General features: G+C 44.1%; 1 protein-coding gene across 2 annotated transcripts; it reads left to right on the top strand.

Moving 5' to 3' along the window:
• Positions 1 to 3086: 3086 nt before the first annotated feature.
• On the top strand, positions 3087 to 21738 carry CIART (circadian associated repressor of transcription). Of its 2 annotated transcripts, none has more exons than XM_075843416.1 (6): positions 3087 to 3399; positions 10640 to 11176; positions 11559 to 11634; positions 19107 to 19185; positions 19826 to 19964; positions 20063 to 21738. In XM_075843416.1, exons 1-6 carry the CDS (start codon positions 3388 to 3390, stop codon positions 20594 to 20596), a joined length of 1377 nt encoding a protein of 458 aa, XP_075699531.1. In that variant the 5' UTR covers positions 3087 to 3387; the 3' UTR covers positions 20597 to 21738. The 2 variants fall into 2 exon arrangements, with proteins under 2 accessions (XP_075699531.1, XP_075699532.1); XM_075843417.1 differs by lacking the exon at positions 3087 to 3399 and adding an exon at positions 3925 to 4031.
• The last annotated feature ends 2570 nt before the right edge of the window (positions 21739 to 24308 follow it).

The following is a 24308-nucleotide window of genomic DNA, read 5'->3' as shown; positions in this document are numbered from 1 at the left end:
AGCAAAATCTGCCTCAAAATTCCAAATGGAATTTTGAGGCAGATTTTCTGCCTACAAAAAACTGTGTGAACACAGCCTTAGAGTAATCCAGTCACTGAATGTGAACACGACGGACGCACGCTTCCCGGCAGATCTCCGAATGACTCAACTAAGACACCGGAGCCCAGCGCAGCCTCTTCATCCGCCAAATTATTAGGACTTAAATTCAGTGGGGAACAAAAAACACGTGAAGTGAAAATCTGCAGGAAACTTATGTAACAGCGACGCAGGAGCGACGGCAAAACTCCGCCACCATGACGGCCGTATGTACGAAAGATAAAGAGTCTGTTTTTTATGCTTTGTACAAATTACTTCTATAAGTATCTAAACCGATCACGTGCGATACAGTGCTGCTGAGCAGGGGGCATCTAAGCCGATCACGAGCGATACAGTGCTGCAGAGCAGGGGGTATCTAAGCCCATCACATGCGATACAGTGCTGCTGAGCAGGGAGTATCCAAGCCCATCACGTGTGATACAGTGCTGCAGAGCAGGGGGTATCTAAGCCCATCACGTGCGATACAGTGCTGCTGAGCAGGGAGTATCCAAGCCCATCACGTGTGATACAGTGCTGCAGAGGTATCTAAGGCCATTACGTGCGATACAGTGCTGCTGAGCAGGGGGTATCTAAGCCGATCACGTGCGATTCAGTGCTGCTGAGCAGAGGTATTTCAGCCTATCACGTGCGATACAGTGCTGCTGAGCAGGGAGTATCCAAGCTCATCACGTGCGATACAGTGCTGTAGAGGTATCTAAGCCCATCACGTGCGATACAGTGCTGCTGAGCAGGGGGTATCTCAGCCTATCACATGCGATACAGTGCTGCTGAGCAGGGGGTATCTCAGCCTATCACATGCGATACAGTGCTGCTGAGCAGGGGGTATCTCAGCCTATCACGTGCGATACAGTGCTGCTGAGCAGGGGGGTATCCAAGCCCATCACGTGCGATACAGTGCTTCTGAGCAGGGAGTATCCAAGCCCATCACATGCAATACAGTGCTTCTGAGCAGGGAGTATCCAAGCCCATCACATGCAATACAGTGCTGCAGAGGTATCTAAACCCATTACGTGCGATACAGTGCTGCTGAGCAGGGGGTATCTAAGCCGATCACGTGCGATTCAGTGCTGCTGAGCAGAGGTATTTCAGCCTATCACGTGCGATACAGTGCTGCTGAGCAGGGAGTATCCAAGCTCATCACGTGCGATACAGTGCTGTAGAGGTATCTAAGCCCATCACGTGCGATACAGTGCTGCTGAGCAGGGAGTATCCAAGCCCATCACGTGCGATACAGTGCTGCAGAGGTATCTAAGCCCATTACGTGCGATACAGTGCTGCTGAGCAGGGGGTATCTAAGCCGATCACGTGCGATACAGTGCTGCTGAGCAGAGGTATCTAAGCCGATCACGTGCGATACAGTGCTGCTGAGCAGAGGTATCTAAGCCCATTACGTGCGATACGGTGCTGCTGAGCAGGGGGTATCTCAGCCTATCATGTGCGATACAGTGCTGCTGAGCAGGGGGTATCTAAGCCCATTACGTGCGATACGGTGCTGCTGAGCAGGGGGTATCTCAGCCTATCATGTGCGATACAGTGCTGCTGAGCAGGGGGTATCTAAGCCCATTACGTGCGATACGGTGCTGCTGAGCAGGGGGTATCTCAGCCTATCATGTGCGATACAGTGCTGCTGAGCAGGGGGTATCTAAGCCCATTACGTGCGATACAGTGCTGCTGAGTAGGGGGTATCCAAGCCCATCGCGTGCGATACGGTGCTGCCGAGCTGGCGTATCTAAGCCTGCCATGTGTGATACTGTGCTTTTGAGCCGATCATGCGATACCGTGCTGCTGAACAGGGGGGTATCGAAGCCTATCACGTGTGATACAGTCTGATACATAATACTGTGCTACAAAGCCGATGTATCTAAACCAGTCATGTGTGATACCATCTCAGAACCACTCCGCATCGTTCCATTTTAATCCAATATCATTCCAAAAGTATAAAATCCAGCAAAATTCCATTAATCCGGCAATCTAGAAAGTCTGATAATCTGCGACTTGTTTCATACACAGAACTGCATGATAATCCTGGAGCCTGAGCAGGAGATGAGAGGATTTTATAATCGGACCGTCCAATAATCCAGAATATTTGATCATTTGGCATCGATCAGCGCCCAGGAACATTCCTGCATATAACAGGGACCGGTGTGACCGGTGATCGAGGACAAGGCGATTTCTAGACAGCGTTACCTTCTAAATTTCTTCAGTCCACAGGGAACATTTCCTTCTTCCTCCTGAAACAAACCTGTGCGGTCGGTGACTACTTGTACGGGCCGCCACGACATCCATTTATGGGCTCCCAGCAATAAAATACAATTACAGTGAAATTCCGTTAGTCCGGCATTTGATACTCCAGAATGTCTGGTAATCTGGCACTGAACAGAGATTAGTCAATTCCTCGGATTACCCCAAAAATTTTTAAAAATCTCTACCTATACAGGTGCAATTTACCCATCCAATAATCCGGAACATTTGATAATCCGGCATCTATAAAGAGAATTGCTGCTTCAATGTCGAATCCCTATTCTAGTTTAGATCTAAAAGGGGATTATTGATCATTTACCACCAAAACTGCCATCGTCCAGCAATTCTCACACTCCCATGGCAGCGCCGACTCCTCCCCCACCCTGACCGCACAGCTCCCTCAATAAGCAGCCCACTGTTTTTTTGTTGTTTTTTTTACAGACAAGCACGTTTTAAACCCCGGTCTCTAGTAGTCACCGCCCACTATTTCTGCTCCTCCAATCACTTTCCAGGTTCCCTCCCATTAGCCACGCCCATCACATTGCATGCAGGCAGCTCCGTTCCTGCTTTCCAAGTCCACATGTACAGGCGGTGCGTTGTGCGCTAGGTTTTGACCAATCAGAGCAGATCAACGCCTCTTTTTACCCGCCCACTTTAATTGTAGCCAATCGAATCGCTGAGATGAGCGTGTCCCAGCGGAGAAGGGAGGGTACGGCTGGCCAATGGGGAAGCAGACACGGGCGCACAGGGGGATACACGTGATGGCATACACGTGTTTGTATGTAAGCGTTCGCGACACTCCAGCCGGAGAGACAGTTCAAGATCTACAGAGACAGCCGGTGATTGGGAGAGACAGGAGATACAGGCATTCCTGCACGGAAAGAGTTCCTGATACCCGTGCAACTGCTAATGCGAAGACGTTATTAGATGCACCCAGACGGCTGCTGAAAATCAGAGACATCCGCGGAAATATACAGCAACATTCAGAGACTGCTATCCAGACGTCCCTGCTGCTTATAGACCGACATCGAACTCCAGAGACATCCACTGATGTTTAAAGAGGTAAGAGATCACACACATATATATATTAAAGGGACAGCAACTGTCATACAGACATCCTAAGCCCTTCGAGACAGTCCTGGATGCAAAGAGACATCCCTGAGACGTGTTCGTGGTATGTGGAGGAATCCACTGCAGATGAGACCGCCGCTTCTAGAGACATCCGCTACTGCTTAGACAGACACCCGCTGCATATCGAGACCTCCACCTATAAAATCATCCCTACAGAGTAAAGAGACCTCCTAATCGGTCTAAAGTGACATACACGATCGACCGCCTAGACGTTTATTTACGTTTAGTTTTTGGGGGTCCATCCAAAGAGACATCTGAGACAGCCAGTGACTAGGAGGAGACAGTCACGTGAGATACAACCCCGGACACCACCCAAAATACTGACAGGCAGAACAAAGAGCGCAGCCGGAGACCTAGACAAGCGAGTGCGCCTCTGCCGAGACTGCTACTTAATATTCACGAGACCGCGCCAACATCCCCCGTGCTGTCTCTTTTTTTCTATTGTCTTGTGAGGTCTTTGTGTTTCGAGGCGGCATGGGTAACCCCGCCGCATGACCGGTGACGAGCGCACGCTCCGATAAGCGGTGCCGGTAAAAATCGTTGTTTCCGACTGTCTGATAAATGTAAATATTTACTCCGTCTTCATGGCTGCGCCGCTACGGTCATGGTGTCGCAGCGGCCGGTCTCACATTTGTAACGTTAAGGAACGTTTTTCCAAGTGTAAATGTTGCGATTTTAGTTTAAAAAAAAACAAACGAAATGTTGCAAAAATTGAGGCAGATGTGTCAATTTTATATTCACCGGGACGGTAGTCGCGCCATTACCAAACCGCATATTAATATCGCAACCGGTTTTGCTAAGGTGAGGTAATGGCGCGACTCTACCACGCCCTGATACGGACATTCAGAGGTTAATGACCCGGGCTGCAGAGGGCGAGATCCACCGCCCGTCACCGCAGGCAACAAACGGTCCTCCTAAAAATCCCCAAATTCAATTTAGACATTTCTTGGTTATATCCGTTTCTGGGAAAGCTGGGTGACAACCAATATGGCCGCCATTACAGCCTCCAGGAGTCCCGGGTGACATGTCGTCAGAGATACATCGCCCACTTGTAGGCAGATTTGCCAAGGGACCCGGGTGACCACTCTGGGAGTTGTAGTGGAGACCCTCTTGGTTGTCACCCAGCTTTCCCGTTTTAATTGGAGGTGGCCAAAACCACTCGTCTCTATTGTAAGACTACAACTCCCAGCCTGTGGCTGTCTGTGTCTGCTAGGAGTTGTCGTTCTAAAACACCTGGCAAGCCACGGGTGACCTGGTGATGAATGGACTTGAAGCTCCCACATCTCTTCACAAAGAGGTTCTACAGCACAGAGTACATTACCCCGGCTGCTGCAGAACCTCCTAACACGTGCCCTGAGACCTTCGTTTCCCGCATAGCTATGAAGCGGAACGGAGATTTCCGAGCCCGAGTAGCCCACCTGTCTAGGCTAGAGATGTTTGACGGAGACCTCTTGGCACAAAGCATCACGGACCCAAATTTTAGAGGCGCAAAAATTTAGATTTTTAATTCTTGTATGGGGGGGGGGTGCCTTTTATAGCGGAGTATCCGGCCAATCGGATCTTCTGACCGTCGTTCTCCCTACACCACTCAATGGAAATCAATGCGGGTCAGGGCAACCCGTGGACGTCCTATTGAAATCAATGGGAGTTACAGAAACCTGTAGGTGGCCGTCCGTAGATCCCGTTGATTTCAGCAGAGAGCTGGCCATCCGTAGATTCCGATCCGCCAATATGGACCTGAATCTGACCAGGAAAACAATGGACACTTCCTACAATATGATGAAAAATGTTTTCTCCAATGACCTGGTCCCTCCCTTCTTATAGACTCTCTAAGGACAGATCGAAGTCTAGTCTACATAGGGACACAAGGAAGGCGGTAAAGAGGTTGTCTAGGATTCGGACGACCTAAAAAAAACAGCGCCACACCGGTCCACAGGTGGTGTGTGGTATTACAACCGAAATCCGTTATCTACAATGCAGCTCCGCTCCATCGAAGTTAATGAACCTGGGCTGTAATACCACACACCACCAATAAACAGGGGTGGCGCTGTTTTTCTAATAGAGCAGCCAGGTTTTTCTAATCCTGATTAACCCCTTTAACACTTGAAACCGCCCCGTTTCCAGACCCCCCCCCCCCAGTGTAGAATAGCCCTTCGTTTTTGCGCTAGATAAACATTCAGCTGCTTCAACAAATTCTACTACATCTGCGAGCGTTGGAGGTTACTGGTAAAGCAGAAACGCCGGGGTATAGCCCATGTTTCTATTTTCTGACCTATACTTGGACACGATTGGCTGCCCGTCGCTAATATGTTTAATACGTCGGTCTCGTTGCCTGCGTAGGGAGGTCGTGTGGACGCCTGTAAGAGGATTTCGGATCAGCCTTGGAACAACAGTAGAGATTTCTATGGCTGTTATAACGAGCCGTCTAGCGCACACGTGGATCCTGATCCACTGCTGTGTAAGGTGAACACCTGCGAGGTCAACGTGCGTCTGTTCTGCTTATTTTGCGCAAAAACGTATCTTTTGTAACCGGACCACATACGTTGTCACAAATGTGGGTGTTTGGTCGGATGTGTTTAGATGTAATAGTTGGCGCCTTTTTACAGCCACAACCCGGTCCAAATTGTACATTCCTGACCCGCTGTGAGGTATGGATTGGCAGCCATTTTGGCACCAATGTAGGTGTTGCCCTTAGCAACCAGTCAGATTCCAGCATTCATTTTTCTAAGGCAGGCTTCAAAATGAAAGCTGCAACCTGATTGGTTGCTATGGGCTAAACCTCCATTTTTATTCTTCACACTAGTTTTAAAGGAGTTAGAAACCCCATTTTCATAAACCCGATTAGGGAATTGTGAGGTAATTGATGGGGGTCCCCTATTCAGGACCCTCATCTCTTGGCCGGAGTGGAGAGCGGTTACAAAACAAAGAGAGTCTCTCGCTCTGGAGGACCTCTCCTGTACTATATAGATAATACATTGATATAAATGGCCACTGTGTAACACTTCATTTCCCCTCTGGTGGCGCTGCAGGGAAATTGAACACTTAGGCACCATGCACAAAACCATAGAATTCATCCGTAATTACGGTCCGTTGGTCTCTATTGCCCGTATATTTACGGGAACTTGTCCGTACCGTAGAAAGGCTCCGCAAAAGATAGGACATGTGATATTTTTTTTGCTTTTTACGGACCGTGCTCCCGTACTTTATATAGGAGCACGGCCCACAAATGGGGATGCAGCCAAACACAGATGGCCGGAACTGCCGTCAGTCAAGTGGGAGACTGACGGGCGTGTTTTTACTAAACCTACATAGGACATTTTGTTCTCTGCCAGATTAGCGGGATTTCCATACCATCAGGCGCTGGATTCACGGAATTTCTCTTAATGAGCCGCTATTTATAGAGCACCCAGATATTTTGCATCGTTGTACGCAGGCGGTAATTATTCGCGTCCTAGTTGTACCTAAATCGTACACGCGGTAGGGCAAATTTTATAGGATGCCAAGTAACCAATTGGAAGTAGTGGGAGGAAACCGAAGAACGTGCAGGACACAGAAAGAACATATACACATGTGATCGCCGAAAGAACATACACACCCCATGCAGATGAGAACTCGGGTTGGATTCGAACCCAGGGCCTCCGTGCTGCAATATAAACAGCACTAACCACTGAGTCACGATGATGACAGGCGATGGCGAGACGCCAGCCGTGATTGCCAAAGTGGAATTTGTCCTGCCACGTGTCCTCGAACGCTGTAAAAATTGGCTATTGTATAGGGTCTTAAAAAATCCACTTTCCTTGTAACCTTCTGTGTTCCACCGTAGGTTTTCCCGTTTCTTAAAGGGGAACTCTACACGTTTCCAAGCGTAATTATTCATTAGAGAATCTTAAGGAATTCATTAGAATAATTTGTTCGACGCAATATCCGCTAAACAGGGACCCGAATATTGCCGGGAGGTTGCTTAGAAACGGGATGTGGCCTGCGGGTGACCACTTCAGAGCTCCATGCTCTTGTGACGATCTAGCTTTGTCTATCACGTTAACCCTTTGTCAGTTTGCGATCGTTTATTCAATTCACTGCCATACTTAAGTTGCCTCCTTCTGCGCTCCCAGGCAGATTTCTGTTCCTTAACGGGCGGCGATCGATGTGACAAATGGGCCGATGCTTTATTGTACGGGGGGGCGAATGATCGTTTTGTCCTCGTCAGTTTGCACCATTTTAGGCGGCACATTCCCTATAAAAACTATAATCATCAGTCATCTGATTGTCTTCTTATCAATGTCCGGTTCACACGGGCCTAAAATCGAGAACGAGCCACTGGCAGGACTTAATAATCAGACCTTGGGGGCCTTTATCACTAGGCCTCTAGCTGCCACGCAACCAGTTGGCACGCCATGATGTCGGGGACAGAGGGAGCCCCTTCCTCCTGTCTAACCCCTCAAATGCGGCGGTCACTACTGACCATGGCATCTAAAGGGGTTAATCACATAGGATGGGAGTTCTTTATATAATACAGCCGGCACCCGCCACATAGGGTACGGGCTCCGCTCCTGAGTCGTCGCTGACATTTTGGAAATTTCTGACCATGGCCGCTTCCCCGATCTTTCGACATGAAGATGACTGACGGTGGAGTTCCCCTTTAAGGTCTCTAAAGTGTTTTGTTTTTTTGTTTGTTTTTTTTACTCGCCCCGTCAACCGCGCCTCGTGAGCGAGAACACAATCGAGAATTACATCATCGGGGGCAGATCTCCGGCAGTGATCGGCTTTACTCCGCGCTCTGTTGACACAGTTAATTATGAACAAATGTCCTGACTCTTTTGTGATGCAAACGTAGTGCCTCAGCGGCAGGGTGACCGACTGAAGGGCTGCGAGGCGGAGGGGTAATTGGCCGCATTGTGCTCTGATTAGGCTTTCCGTGTCATAGGCTTTTGAGCCTTTGAAATTTAGCCGCTCGACGTGCGCAACTTCCACCCTCGTCGGAATTATTATATTTGATGACCAATTATATGATGACCGAGTCCCAATTCTGTTTTCACTGAAGGCCCGGGTACAGATTTAGGGCAGATTCAGCAAACACTGACTTTTTTCACATTCGACTTTGACCCCTTTTCACGGATCCCATAGAACGTATGAAAACCGATGTCCTATTTTTCCACGGACCAGTTAAAACAATGACCGGGTGACGGCTGTTAAAAAAAATGGCCGTGTCACGGACGTATACTACATTCGTGTGAATAAGCCCTTAAAGGGAAGATCCACGTTGAACAGCATCCGCCGTTCTCCAGCTAATGCACCATTGCGATCATCATAGATGATGCTGTTTTAAAGGGGTTCTCCACTCATCAACACGGGGTCATTGGTTTAGGACGTGGGCAGTTGCAAAGAGTGGCGCCGGTACCGGAGGCCTTGGCGCAATAGTGTATTACCTGGTCATTCAATGACGACCTCCGCTCGCATCCAAATCACTGACTACCAGGGGAGCTGCCTAGGGAAAAAGTAGACAATTCCTTTAAGGTGTTTTCCCCTTTAAAAGGGAATCCAAATAGCATTTCTACCTACTTGCATATCTATCTTGTGTATTGCTGTACACCTGGGTAGATTGGCCTCTTAGAATAGCGGGTGCCAACTCCTAGAAGAGCTGTAATGGCGGTCACACTGGTAGTCGCTCTCCTGTTCTTAGACATGGGTACCATAAAGCAATTTCAACAGCTTAATAGGATGATTCAGTGGGCTATATATTGGCTTTTCCAACCGGAAAAGTGTATTTAATTATACGTGGAAGTCATTACGGCTCAGAACGAAAAAAAGTGTTTATATTTGCAAAAGGGGCGGAGCTGTGACAACTGAGTTTTTTTTTTTTGTTGTTTTTTTAAGAGACTGGAATAGCTGTTACTGTAGCATATGTTGCTCACATGTACAGTTTCTAAAATGCCACATAACCCAGAGAAAATAACACTGAGTTAGGAAGTCCTTTGTCGTAAGTGGAGTTGCCCTTTATTTTGGGTGGAGTTGCCCTTTTTTAAGGTGTATGTGCCTTGTCTTTTCAGTCGTAGTCACTGGTCGGTGTGTAAATAAAAAAAATGTCTGGCATGTAAGCCGTGCAGTCACCTTTTTTTTTGTTTTGACGGTCTTCAGAGACGCTCAGGGCACAGCATGTGCCAGTCTGATAATATATCTGTTTTCCTCTGTGCACATGTCGAGCCCGGCTGATTGCAAAATCTCACCAGGAGCCCCGTGCTTACTCGTCGGCTGATTGGAGTAGGATTTCTAACGTGTCATTCAGATCCCTCCCCTTTTCCCTACATGATGTCATACCTCTGCTCCACACTGCCCCCTCCGGTTAAGACGCGGAATATGCCAACATATATTCCATCCCTCTCACTTTCCACTCTAGTAATGTGATGCCGTGTTACGTAACGCAGACACGTGTCGGCGCTCTGTACATTGCTTCTGTCTGGTGTCATGATGGATCACCTCACCGGGACACATGTTCCAGCGTCGAGTGAAATAGATCCCCCAATTACATTAGAGAATTTTTTTTAAAACGTACAAGGGATTTATAAAATAAGGCAAGTTGTAGTCTTAAAGGGGAACTCCACAATGCACATTCTTTTTTTTTTTTTTTTTTTTACAGCCTTCACCGTGCGGATTAAATAATACATTTTAATAGTTATGACTTTTACGGACATGTTTTTTTACATTTGTTTTAGGGAGAAAGAAGGAAAAGAGGGTATATCGTTATTTAGACAGGCTCCTATTGGCAGGGCTTAATAGGAGAACAAAGATGGCAGACATGGGAGGCCTTCATTAAGCCCCCAGGCTGCCATGACAACCACTGGACCATCACAATCCCGCTGCGGGGGGCTGTCAGCGGGGGCCACCCCCTTCTTTTAAACGGCTCTTGCTGTGGTCCTTTTAAAATTGCAGAAAGTCCTATCCTAGTTTATTATGTATATTCTTTGGATTGTTTGATGCATGGTTATATATATATATAATTTAAAAATGTAGGGCGAGAGACCGTATTTGTGCACCCATCCGTCAGTTGCCCTCCCATATCTCCGGGTGATGGGCATGCCAACACATGGCGACTGCGGAGATAACCATCGGACTGTGTTAAAATGTCGCCCCCTATGTACAGAACTAAGAATCTTCCCGTTTTCTCGCCCTCCAGGCAGCGGATTCATACATGGAAGATACAGAATCCTCCGACTTCTTGTCTTCTTGCGACTCCCTATGTTCTGCCAGCAATTCCGCCACCACCGACCAAGGACACAAATATGTCGACTTCGACGTCTTCCTCACTGATCCCGTGGAGGAAAGCAGCAACAAAACCGAAGAGGATTTTGAAAACTCCGGCATGATCCCAAACTCTCGGCTGACCAGCGCGGACCACCCGGTCCTAATCCGTCTGGAGAACGAGTACCAGGCCCGGAGAAGCTACTGGCACCGCCGTACAGGACAGCACCTCCTGTATCAGGGGGAGGGGGAAGGGAGGACTTCTTGTACTGATCAGAGTAATCTGACTAATGGCGGCTCCGCTCGGAACAAGAAACCGGACAAGTCACTCAAGCGCTACGTGTTAGAGGAGGAGAAGCTGGAGGTCCCTCAAGCACTCAAAAGGCAAAGGGAGACGGAGCTGACGTCAAGTTGGTGGGGGGACAAGGAGGAGTCCAGCGGGTCTGAAGGAGACCGGATCTTTGCTCAAAAGGTAATTTTAAGGTTTTCTGATCTTCTACGCAATTCTCATGTTTTACCCATAATGCCTTTGGTCCGAGTTCTATAATAACCGTAGAGATGGGAATTCTGAGGCGATTCTCCCTTTCCATTTATGGCCATGAAGGTAGAAAGAGATGGCAGCAATGTTTTACAATTGTTGTGCCCATCGGGTTCCGTGTAACGGACTGTGAAGGGGCGGGGGGGGGCGGACAACGATCATCCTGTTGAATATTCCGTTTAGCCGTTTCTTAATCGGTTTATGGGGTTGGTACGTTGGATGACTAGTTATATGGCGCCTATTACAGCTCCCACCAAGCTTCTCCACAGTCCTAAAAGGCTAATTTTAATTTTTTACATTTTTTATTTTTTTCTAGTGTCGTGAACTTCAAGGTTTCATAAAGCCACTGACGGATCTTCTCACTGGACTGAAACGGGGGAGATATGACCGAGGTAATTATTTTATGCATCTTTCCTGAAGAGAATGTACAAGATCCTTCGTGTTATCCATAGGAGACAGTAGTATAGTAGCTATATTCTTGTACATAGGGGGCAGTATTATAGTAGCTATATTCTTGTATATAGGGAGCAGTATTATAGTAGATATATTCTTGTATATAGGGGCAGTATTATAGTAGTTATATTCTTGTATATAGGGGCAGTATTATAGTAGCTCTATTCTTGTCTATGGGGGGCAGTATTATAGTAGTTATATTCTTGTATATAGGAGCAGTATTATAGTAGTTATATTCTTGTATATAGGGGGCAGTATTATAGTAGTTATATTCTTGTATATAGGAGCAGTATTATAGTAGTTATATTCTTGTATATAGGGGGCAGTACTATAGTAGATATATTCTTGTATATAGGGGGCAGTATTATAGTAGCTATATTGTATATAGGGAGCAGTATTATAGTAGTTCTATTCTTGTATATAGGGAGCAGTATTATAGTAGTTATATTCTTGTATATAGGGGGCAGTATTATAGTAGTTACGTTCTTGTATATAGGAGCAGTATTATAGTAGTTCTGTTCTTGTCTATAGGGGGCAGTATTATAGTAGTTATATTCTTGTATATAGGGGGCAGTATTATAGTAGTTATATTCTTGTATATAGGAGCAGTATTATAGTAGTTATATTCTTGTATATAGGAGCAGTATTATAGTAGTTATATTCTTGTATATAGGGGGCAGTATTATAGTAGTTATATTCTTGTATATAGGAGCAGTATTATAGTAGTTATATTCTTGTATATAGGGGCAGTATTATAGTAGTTATATTCTTGTATATAGGGGGCAGTATTATAGTAGTTATATTCTTGTATATAGGAGCAGTATTATAGTAGCTATATTCTTGTATATAGGGAGCAGTATTATAGTAGATATATTCTTGTATATAGGGGCAGTATTATAGTAGTTATATTCTTGTATATAGGGGCAGTATTATAGTAGCTCTATTCTTGTCTATGGGGGGCAGTATTATAGTAGTTACGTTCTTGTATATAGGAGCAGTATTATAGTAGTTCTATTCTTGTCTATGGGGGGCAGTATTATAGTAGTTATATTCTTGTATATAGGAGCAGTATTATAGTAGATATATTCTTGTATATATGGGGCAGTATTATAGTAGTTACATTCTTGTATATAGGAGCAGTATTATAGTAGATATATTCTTGTATATAGGAGCAGTATTATAGTAGTTATATTCTTGTATATAGGGAGCAGTATTATAGTAGATATATTCTTGTATATAGGGGCAGTATTATAGTAGTTATATTCTTGTATATAGGGGCAGTATTATAGTAGTTATATTCTTGTATATAGGAGCAGTATTATAGTAGTTATATTCTTGTATATAGGGGCAGTATTATAGTAGTTATATTCTTGTATATAGGGAGCAGTATTATAGTAGTTATATTCTTGTATGTAGGGACAGTATTATAGTAGTTATATTCTTGTATATATGGGGCAGTATTATAGTAGTTACATTCTTGTATATAGGAGCTGTATTATAGTAGATATATTCTTGTATATAGGGGGCAGTATTATAGTAGTTACGTTCTTGTATATAGGAGCAGTATTATAGTAGTTCTATTCTTGTCTATGGGGGGCAGTATTATAGTAGTTATATTCTTGTATATAGGAGCAGTATTATAGTAGTTATATTCTTGTGTATAGGGGTAGTATTATAGTAGTTCTATTCTTGTATATAGGGGCAGTATTAGGGTATGTTCACACGGCCTATTTACGGACGTAATTCGGGCGTTTTTGCCCCGAATTACGTCTGAAAATAGCGCCTCAATAGCGCTGACAAACATCTGCCCATTGAAAGCAATGGGCAGACGTTTGTCTGTTCACACGAGGCGTATATTTACGCGCCGCTGTCAAATGACGGCGCGCAAATAGACGCCCGCGTCAAAGAAGTGACCTGTCACTTCTTTGGCCGTAATTGGAGCCGCTATTCATTGACTCCAATGAATAGCAGCGCTAATTACGGCCGTAATTGACGCGGCGTTCAAGCGCCTGCACATGCCGGTACGGCTGAACTTACGGGGATGTTTTCAGGCTGAAACATCCCCGTAATTTCAGCCGTTACGGACCCCCGCCGTGTGAACATACCCTTATAGTAGCTATATTCTTGTATATAGGGAGCAGTATTATAGTAGATATATTCTTGTATATAGGGGCAGTATTATAGTAGTTATATTCTTGTATATAGGGGCAGTATTATAGTAGTTATATTCTTGTATATAGGAGCAGTATTATAGTAGTTATATTCTTGTATATAGGGGCAGTATTATAGTAGTTATATTCTTGTATATAGGGAGCAGTATTATAGTAGTTATATTCTTGTATGTAGGGACAGTATTATAGTAGTTATATTCTTGTATATAGGGGCAGTATTATAGTAGTTATATTCTTGTATATAGGGAGCAGTATTATAGTAGTTATATTCTTGTATATAGGGGGCAGTAGTATAGTAGTTATATTCTTGTATATAGGGAGCAGTATTATAGTAGTTATATTCTTGTATATAGGAGGCAGTATTATAGTAGTTATATTCTTGTATATAGGGGCAGTATTATAGTAGTTATATTCTTGTATATAGGAGCAGTATTATAGTAGTTATATTCTTGTATATAGGGAGCAGTATTATAGTAGTTATATTCTTGTATATAGGGGGCAGTATTATAGTAGTTACGTTCTTGTATATAGGAGCAGTATTATAGTAGTTATATTCTTGTATATAGGGGGCAGTATTATAGTAGTTATATTCTTGTATATAGGAGCAGTATTATAGTAGTTATATTCTTGTATATAGGGGGCAGTACTATAGTAGATATATTCTTGTATATAGGGGGCAGTATTATAGTAGCTATATTGTATATAGGGAGCAGTATTATAGTAGTTCTATTCTTGTATATAGGGAGCAGTATTATAGTAGTTATATTCTTGTATATAGGGGGCAGTATTATAGTAGTTACGTTCTTGTATATAGGAGCAGTATTATAGTAGTTCTGTTCTTGTCTATAGGGGGCAGTATTATAGTAGTTATATTCTTGTGTATAGGGGTAGTATTATAGTAGTTCTATTCTTGTATATAGGGGCAGTATTATAGTAGTTATATTCTTGTATATAGGGGGCAGTATTATAGTAGTTATATTCTTGTATATAGGAGCAGTATTATAGTAGTTATATTCTTGTATATAGGGGCAGTATTATAGTAGTTATATTCTTGTATATAGGAGCAGTATTATAGTAGTTATATTCTTGTATATAGGGGCAGTATTATAGTAGTTATATTCTTGTATATAGGGGGCAGTATTATAGTAGTTATATTCTTATATAATGGGGCAGTATTATAGTAGTTATATTCTTGTATATAGGGGGCAGTATTATAGTAGTTATATTCTTGTGTATAGGGGTAGTATTATAGTAGTTATATTCTTGTATATAGGGGGCAGTATTATAGTAGTTATATTCTTGTATATAGGGGGCAGTATTATAGTAGTTACGTTCTTGTATATAGGAGCAGTATTATAGTAGTTCTGTTGTCTATAGGGGGCAGTATTATAGTAGTTATATTCTTGTGTATAGGGGTAGTATTATAGTAGTTCTATTCTTGTATATAGGGGCAGTATTATAGTAGTTATATTCTTGTATATAGGGGCAGTATTATAGTAGTTATATTCTTGTATATAGGGGGCAGTATTATAGTAGTTATATTCTTGTATATAGGGGCAGTATTATAGTAGTTATATTCTTGTATATAGGGGGCAGTATTATAGTAGTTATATTCTTATATAATGGGGCAGTATTATAGTAGTTATATTCTTGTATATAGGGGGCAGTATTATAGTAGTTATATTCTTGTGTATAGGGGTAGTATTATAGTAGTTATATTCTTGTATATAGGGGGCAGTATTATAGTAGTTATATTCTTGTATATAGGGGGCAGTATTATAGTAGTTATATTCTTGTATATAGGGACAGTATTATAGTAGTTGTATTCTTGTATACAGGGAGCAGTATTATAGTAGTTATATTCTTGTATATAGGAAGCCGTATTATAGTAGTTATATTCTTGTATATAGGGAGCAGTATTATAGTAGTTATATTCTTGTATATAGGGAGCAGTATTATAGTAGTTATATTCTTGTATATAGGGGGCAGTATTATAGTAGTTATATTCTTGTATATAGGGGCAGTATTATAGTAGTTATATTCTTGTATATAGGGGTAGTATTATAGTAGTTATATTCTTGTATATAGGGGCAGTATTATAGTAGTTATATTCTTGTATATACGGTCAGTATTATAGTAGTTATATTCTTGTATATAGGGGGCAGTATTACAGTAGTTATATTATTGTATATAGCGGCAGTATTATAGTAGTTATATTCTTGTATATAGGGGCAGTATTATAGTAGTTATATTCTTGTGTATAGGGGCAGTATTATAGTAGTTATATTCTTGTATATTAGGGGAAGTATTATAGTAGTTATATTCTTGTATATAGGGGGCAGTATTATAGTAGTTATAGTCTTGTACATAGGGGGCAGTATTATAGTAGTTATATTCTTGTATATAGCGGCAGTATTATAGTAGTTATATTCTTGTATATAGGAGGCAGTATTATAGTAGTTATATTCTTGTATATAGGGGCAGTATTATAGTAGTTGTATTCTTGTATACAGGGAGCAGTATTATAGTAGTTATATTCTTGTATATAGGGAGCAGTATTATAGTAGTTATATTCTTGTATATAGGGAGCAGTATTATAGTAGTTATATTCTTGTATATAGGAGCAGTATTATAGTAGTTATATTCTTGTATATAGGGAGCAGTATTATAGTAGTTATATTCTTGTATATAGGAGCAGTATTATAGTAGTTATATTCTTGTATATAGGGGCAGTATTATAGTAGTTATATTCTTGTATATAGGGGGCAGTATTGTAGTAGTTATATTCTTGTATATAGGAGCAGTATTATAGTAGTTATATTCTTGTACATAGGGGGCAGTATTATAGTAGTTATATTCTTGTATATAGGGGGCAGTATTATAGTAGTTATATTCTTGTATATAGGAGCAGTATTATAGTAGTTATATTCTTGTATATAGGAGCAGTATTATAGTAGTTATATTCTTGTATACAGGGAGCAGTATTATAGTAGTTATATTCTTGTATATAGGAGCAGTATTATAGTAGTTATATTCTTGTACATAGGGGGCAGTATTATAGTAGTTATATTCTTGTATATAGGGGGCAGTATTATAGTAGTTATATTCTTGTATATAGGAGCAGTATTATAGTAGTTATATTCTTGTATATAGGAGCAGTATTATAGTAGTTATATTCTTGTATACAGGGAGCAGTATTATAGTAGTTATATTCTTGTATATAGGAGCAGTATTATAGTAGTTATATTCTTGTATATAGGGGGCAGTATTTGTATAATTCATGTAGATTTTGGCAGTGACTGGAGTTTCCATGTGCGTGTGCTTTATGACTGTTCCCACAAATCCCTATTCTCCCCACTGTTGCATTAGTTGACAGGTTCCTTGTAGTAATAATAGTCGGCGCCCCGTCTTCTCTACACACTATTGCTGGATTAGGAAGGTGTTGAGTTGCTCTCTGGCTGATAATACTTCTGTACCTTACATTGTAAGTCGGTTTAATAATAGGAAGGCGCGCTGTTCCTGCACACGGCATCCTGGTCCTAAACTTCAAGCCCTTTAAAACGGACATTTCAGTGTGTGTATAGTTTATCCCGGTCGTGATTCTTCACCTCGGGGACCCCCAGCCGAGCTGTAGTTTACCTCATTGACCTTGCACACAAGCCTCGAATAGGAGCCATAGATTGGAGAGCGGCTCCGGGGGTTGTTTAAGATATTTCTCTATAAAGGAATGAGTCAGTGCAGGCGAGATCAAAGCGAAAACGGAGCAAAAAAGATTCTCTGCACTGAAAGATGTTCATATGCAAAGAGGCTGCAGCCTCACAGAGTATTTCAGGAAGGAGCGTGGTCTCTAGGAGCAATGATTTGTCCACTGATGTGGTTATGATGGTGTGGATAGGGCTTGTGGCCGGAGACCAGTATAAGTTCGCAGACTGATAGTGGAATGAGCGGTAGCAGCACAGAGTATTTAAGGAAATACATGTGCTACTTGTATTGGTGATATTTCCACTGGTTTTAACATGTTCGTGATTACAGGGCTGCATGTGACCGGAGCAGCATCAGGATGTGAGGGAGAGTATTGGAGACAAGTGGAAGGCAGCACAGAGTATTTCAGGAGTCCATGATCATGTAGAAGTTGTTGACCTGTATGACCACATTTGGGAGGTCACAGACTGATATTGGCAGCGGCGTGGTCCTTACAAGAACTGATCTACGGTTCTATGAGATCCCACCTCACAATGTCCCGGATCTCGCCTCTCCCCCGGTGACGTCCGTTATTGGGGTCACACGTGTAGAGGACATGAACGCGTCCACTTAATCAGAATCCGTTAATATTATAATAGCCTGGAAGCTCCAGAGACTCCCGTTTGATATTTGACCCATTTCTCGGCTTCTACTTCTTGGTTTGCGGTGGGTGAAGGTCACGGCGTTCAGTACGAGGTACCCCCAGGAGAATAGGAACGCAGAGGATGGAATGATTAAACCAGGGCATATAGTAATGTAATAACAAGCGTATGAGGGTTTTGTCTGCAGTGTTACTTTAAATCTTAAAGGGGACCTATCACCAGACGTAGTCATTGCTTCTTTAAGATTTACAGATTGCAGTTGCGACCGGTACCAAAGGGACCTCAATGGGGGCCCCTGTACGACTTCTGGATGTTCGAGATCCACCACTTGTTCTACAATCAGGCGCTAGAGAATAGAATATGTTGTATGGGCTTTATTTTTTTTGCATGGTGTGTTTTTCTCCAGTTGCCTTCAGAGCTGCTTTCTGAATTCTGCTGTTATCTGGGAACAGCTGTGCATTGTTAGAGCTGAGCTGTTAGGTCACATGTCTGACCGCAGGGAAACTGTATGTTTCCATGGACAAACAGCCCAATTTGAAAGCAGCTTTGGATGCAACTGGAGTATAATATAACTCCGAATTTATAAATAAAATTATCTTCAGTTACTCTACATTTGACATAGATTCACACTATAAAATATTGCTGTGGAAGTGGAGTTGTGCTTTAAGCCTAAGCTCCGCCTACTTAATACTTAGTGGTCTCGGGTAGAGCCCCCTTTTAATTGTGCAGAACTTAAGACCCCCCCCCCCCTGCAGGACATAGTTACCAGTGTCCCCTCTGCCGCTCTTATGCAGCCCTCCCTGTGTTATGCCGTTGGTTGTGTGATGGTTTTGCTTGTGGACATGTCATAAAGTCTCAGCAGATCTGATCATTGATCCCTATTCTTTATTTTCTCAGGACTTAGCAGTTTCCAGCAAAGTGTGGCTATGGACCGGATACAGAGAATTGTTGGCGTTCTTCAGAAGCCGGAGATGGGGTGAGTTGTTTTCTCTGCCGTACCAAACCCCCTAACCGCCCCGTTCTTCGTAGGATTGTCTCGTGTCCTGCCGCAAAGTGGGTGGGACTTATGTACATTTGCATAAAACTGGGCCTATCCAAGGCAGGGCATAAAGGCCATGTACATCTTTTTGAATAAATTTTTTTCCATTACAGCTTCTATGTACCCTGCCTACATAGAATCTGTATTGTTCTCTCTCAGCCGATTCCGTCAGTTCAGCTGAACTGACTGCTTAGCTGAGAACGGGTGTCCATGACACGCAGGATCCGGCTAATATCCATCGCGTCTTAGTTCATCAACTTGGACGCGATCGATGTTGGCTGCATCCTGACCCGCTCTCAGCCAAGCCGTTCATACAGCTGAACTGACGGAATTGGCTGAAAGAGAACGATACAGCTCCGATCGTAAAAAGTAAAAGAAAATTGTAATATTAGTCAAGTCCTTAAACTCAAGCGGCCGCACCTTTACATTGGCTACACCCCACCCGCTCCTCAACACCTACGCTACTCCTATTATATACACTCCAGCACCGATTTCTTCCCACTGTCCCTATACAGACGATGTATTATATCTGCTGTTGAACACACTCTGGTTATAACTTCACGGTTTTTTCTTTCAGAGAGCGGTACCTGGGCACTCTTCTGCAAGTAGAAATGATGCTGAAGGTTTGGTTCCCAGAGGTCACCAGCTCCTTGTCCTCCTTTTCCTCTTCGTCCTCCGACTACGAAATGGAAGAACCCCAGTATAAAATGGCCAAGGTGAGCGCCGTTCTCCGTCCGGATTAATTTGTTTACTCCGTCCTTAATCCGAATTATTGTCTGTAATGAAATATTTCCGTTTCCTTTGCCCCGTGCAGCAACCAGACGTCACATCTACAGAGGAGAGAAGCTGCGACACTATGCCGACGGCAAGCAGCCAGTCTGGGAGCAGTCCACCCGACCGTCCGTCCCAGGCCCCGGCGCAATCGGATTGTGCTTGTTGCAAAGAAAGGGCTCAGGTTCCGGCCCCCCTACCCAATATGAACATGACCTGGATGCACACGGCTCCCGTCTGTAACCCCTCACTCAGCCAGGTCGACCTCCACCAGCTCAACAGAGCCCTAAGTCAGGACATGTTTGGACCCAATGCACCCAATTGTGGCATCATATTCTTCGTACAGAACAATGAACCATCACAGTCCCATCCCGTTACTGGAGCGTTGGCAGAGAAGACCACGGCACCTCTTACCTGCAGCCAAGAGAACCCAGAGGAACTTCCGCTCCGCAGCCAAAGTGCGCCGGCCATTGCCCAACATTCTGACACTCAAAGTCTGAAGGCCTCCAAGCCCCATTCACATTCCTTCCCTCTTCTACCAACGTGTTCCCACAGACCTACAGGGGAAAATACTTAAACTCGACCATAGTCTATAAGAACACTTTTCACCTATAAGATCCACCCGGTCTTGGGTCTAACAAATGACCCCCATACTTCAAGACGGAGGGGAACATTAAAAGAAAACAAAAACGTTGGATGTGCCGTGTTTTCTCTTTTTTCAGATTTTTGAGTTACTTACTCCATCAAGTCCACGGGGAGAGCTGGAGTCCAAAGACCTGCTGGAAACAAGATGGCGGCCGGCGAAGACTTACTTTGGACGGACAAACAGCAATATTTCAGAACTCTTAAGGGGGTCCTAAACTTTCACAAAGCGCCGCCCCGTAGGCCGCAAGCTGGACAGACTCTCCCATCGTCCTATAGATCATGGGATCCTGGAAGCCAAGGTCGGGCTCTCCTACATCTCCACCGCTGTCCGTCTCCGTTACACTCTCTGCTGTCAGCGCAGTGCCAAGCCAGGGTTGTCAGTCATGTCTAGTTGCTAGGGACACACTGCCTAGCAACCAGTCGTTTCAATGGGGTTGTCAGGCAGAACATCTCTATAACTAGTCTGGATGAGTATTGTCGTATCCTGCGCCGCGTTTTAGGATATTTGCAAAAATTGGACAACCTCCTGAAGATCTGCCGCAGACACAAAGTAGATGACGTTATTGGACAACTATAGATTTTCGGTCGCATTTGCGGAAATTGGGGCACGTACCTCTATGCACTAAGAAGGTCTATGCAGTTTTACACCTATACACATATGTGGACCGAGCCCGTTAATATCTCCGATATTGCGCTTCCCCCCCCCATACGGTCCTATAATTCAGACGCCTTCATAGACATACAAGAGTTTTAGGAATGGCCACAGCAGCACAGGGTATTTCAGGAGAGGAGTGAGCTGATCTTGTGGGAGGCCGTGGCACCTGTCCACTCGCAGTGATGTTAGTGAGGACAGGGCTGCATGGCGTGATGTCCGTTAGAGGGAGGTAGACAAGTGAAAGGAACGGTGTCACAGCAGCACAGAGTATTTAGGGAGGGTGCTGATCTGGTGGGAGGCAGTGAAATGACAGCAAATTCTCCACTTGTTTTTTTTTTTAGTGAGGACCAAGACTAAGATCACTGTTTTTGTTTCAACATTATTTTGTAAGATGGAAATAAATTTTGTATGTAAATGAACGGGATTCGGTGTCTTATTTCTGTGTGTGCATCAATACTACGGGGTCATGTGACCCGCGATTTTACAGCGACAAACGCCATGGTGCCTTAAAGTCAAAGCCTCATTCAGTCCGTAAGAAAAAAAAGTTGAATTTCATAGTGGAAATGTGCCTATAATTTTAAGTTTCAAGATCTCTGCTTGCCACCAGTGAATAGGAACAGGATTTACATCCTGAAAACCTGTCTTGACCTATTGTGCCTCACAGCTGTGCTTTTGCTACAATTGTATCCAGTCTAGACCATCCGTAAACGGTCTGCACTCCAGACTGATAGTTTGCTACAATGTATCAGTAACATATCAGGACATGAGAGATTCGTGCTGATGTGTTTAGAGAATTGTCTAGACTGGATACAAGTGTAGCAAACTCAGCTGTGAGAAGTATTCAATTGCCAGCCTTTCAATGTAAGCAAGAAAAAATGCCTGTAAGACTGTTTGTATTCACTGACAACAAGCAGAAATCTTGAAAATGGAGCGTGATTGATACACAAAGTATATTAGAAAGTTGCAGAAAATCCCTTTTAATTGTCCTTTGCACTTGTAGGATTTTAATTCCATGTTTGGACCCAAATTTGGACGATTTTGCATTTACTTTTTCTGGATCATCAGATGGCGGATTAGAGGACTTTCCGTGTTGCGGTGTGATTCCTGGTTCTTGGGTTCGGTTTATGTTCCTAGTAGATAAGCGGCCCCTCCTATGTGATTTGTAAAGGTTACAGGTCTATAATCCGGGCGCTGGGTGCCAAGTTGCTGCAGCTCCACGTGCTGGAAGTCAGAACATAAGGTAAAGACCGCGGGTGGAGCTGAGGCGTGGCGACCGTACCTCGCGGCTCTACCTTCCTATTCCATGTGCGCCAACTAAAGAACACCATTAACCCCAGGGCTTCCAAGTCTAATAAGGTAAATACAATGGGGGGGGGGGGGGCAGATAAATACGGTTACCAGTGAAAAGAATCGGCTATAAAATCCGATGGCTTATCTTTCTTTAGTGTCCTTCCAAGAACAGAATCCGATTGGTTACACGTGTATTTATATTCTAATTCCGATAATCTGGCGCTATGCTCGCCTATAATGGTTGCTATGGGTTACACTAATGCGCTGGTTATATATGAGGCCCGGTGATAGATTTTCATTATTTTATTTCGGGATTTCTATCAAAATTCTCCATCCTCATGAGTGACTTGTGTGTATACATTTCTATAGCGGTTTGCTAATCCAGCACCTGTCAAGGATGTAGGGATTGACGGTATTCTCTTTGTTCGTGTATCCCTGAATGCTGGGACTAGTAGTCGTCTTGTATTCACAGGCGGACGAGTTGTATGACCCTTCAAGTGTTTGAATAAGGCGCCCTCCCCTGACTTGCTGGGCTGTTGTGACTACTGAGCTATGGTTGGAGCTACTATGACTGTTGTGGCTTCATGACCTGCTGGGCTATGGTAGGAACTACTCAAGCTGCTAACCCCCCCCAACCACCTTCTCAGCCATGGTAGTAACCACTATGGCTGAGCTAGCCCCCCCCCCCCCTCCCAGACCTGCTGGGCCATGGTAGTAACCACTATGGCTGAGGCAGCCCACTTGCCTGCAGGGCTATGGTAGTAACCACTGTGGCTGAGGCAGCCTCCCCCTGACCTGCTGGGCTATGGTAGTAACCACTGTGGCTGAGGCAGCCTCCCCCCTGACCTGCTGGGCTATGGTAGTAACCACTATGGCTGAGGCAGCCTCCCCCTGACCTGCTGGGCTATGGTAGTAACCACTATGGCTGAGGCTGCCCCCCTGACCTGCTGGGCTATGGTAGTAACCACTATGGCTGAGGCAGCCCCCAGACCTGCTGGGCCATGGTAATAACCACTATGGATGCTGCACCTCCTGATACAAGTGTCATCTTGTCATATATGGGCCTTTTAGAACAATGGAGTCCATGAGTTTGGTCCTCACCAACTCCCCAAACCCTGGGACCCCCATACTCTGTGGAGCTCCCAAACCCCGTCAGTCCTGTTTGAAGATTTCAACACAATTCTTACCGTAGAGCTCTGTTGATTTCAATGACATCATCTTTCTCAAGCGAGGGATGTACCTACCAATGACGCCACTGTTATATATAAATGCCCCTCCCACTTTCTGTTCAAAGTACTTTTAGAACTCTGCTTGCTGTCAGTGAATGGAAACAATTTCCATCTGAATCACCCACCCTTAGGCCCCATGCACACGACCGTGTTTTTGCGTCCGCAATTCCCCCGCAAATCCACGGGAGAATTGCGGACCCGTTCATTTCTATGGGCCCATACACACTATCCGTGTTTTCACGGGTCTCCGCATGTCCGCAAATCCGTGCCGCAGAAACTCAGGACATGTCTTATTACGGGCCGCAAATTCGATGCGGACATGCCAATAGAAGTCAATGGGCCCGTGGAAATTGCGGATACACCTCCGTGTGTCATCCGCAGTTTTGCGGATTTGCGGAAGTGTTGCTAGGCGACGACTGGGAATGAGTTCTGTCGTCATCCTGTTTTACCTAGGCTTTTTTTTTTTTTTT

This window comes from Rhinoderma darwinii, chromosome 12, assembly GCF_050947455.1.
Source record: "Rhinoderma darwinii isolate aRhiDar2 chromosome 12, aRhiDar2.hap1, whole genome shotgun sequence".
NCBI classification, from domain to species: Eukaryota; Metazoa; Chordata; class Amphibia; order Anura; family Rhinodermatidae; genus Rhinoderma; species Rhinoderma darwinii.
This window is presented reverse-complemented; position numbering and strand designations above follow the sequence as displayed.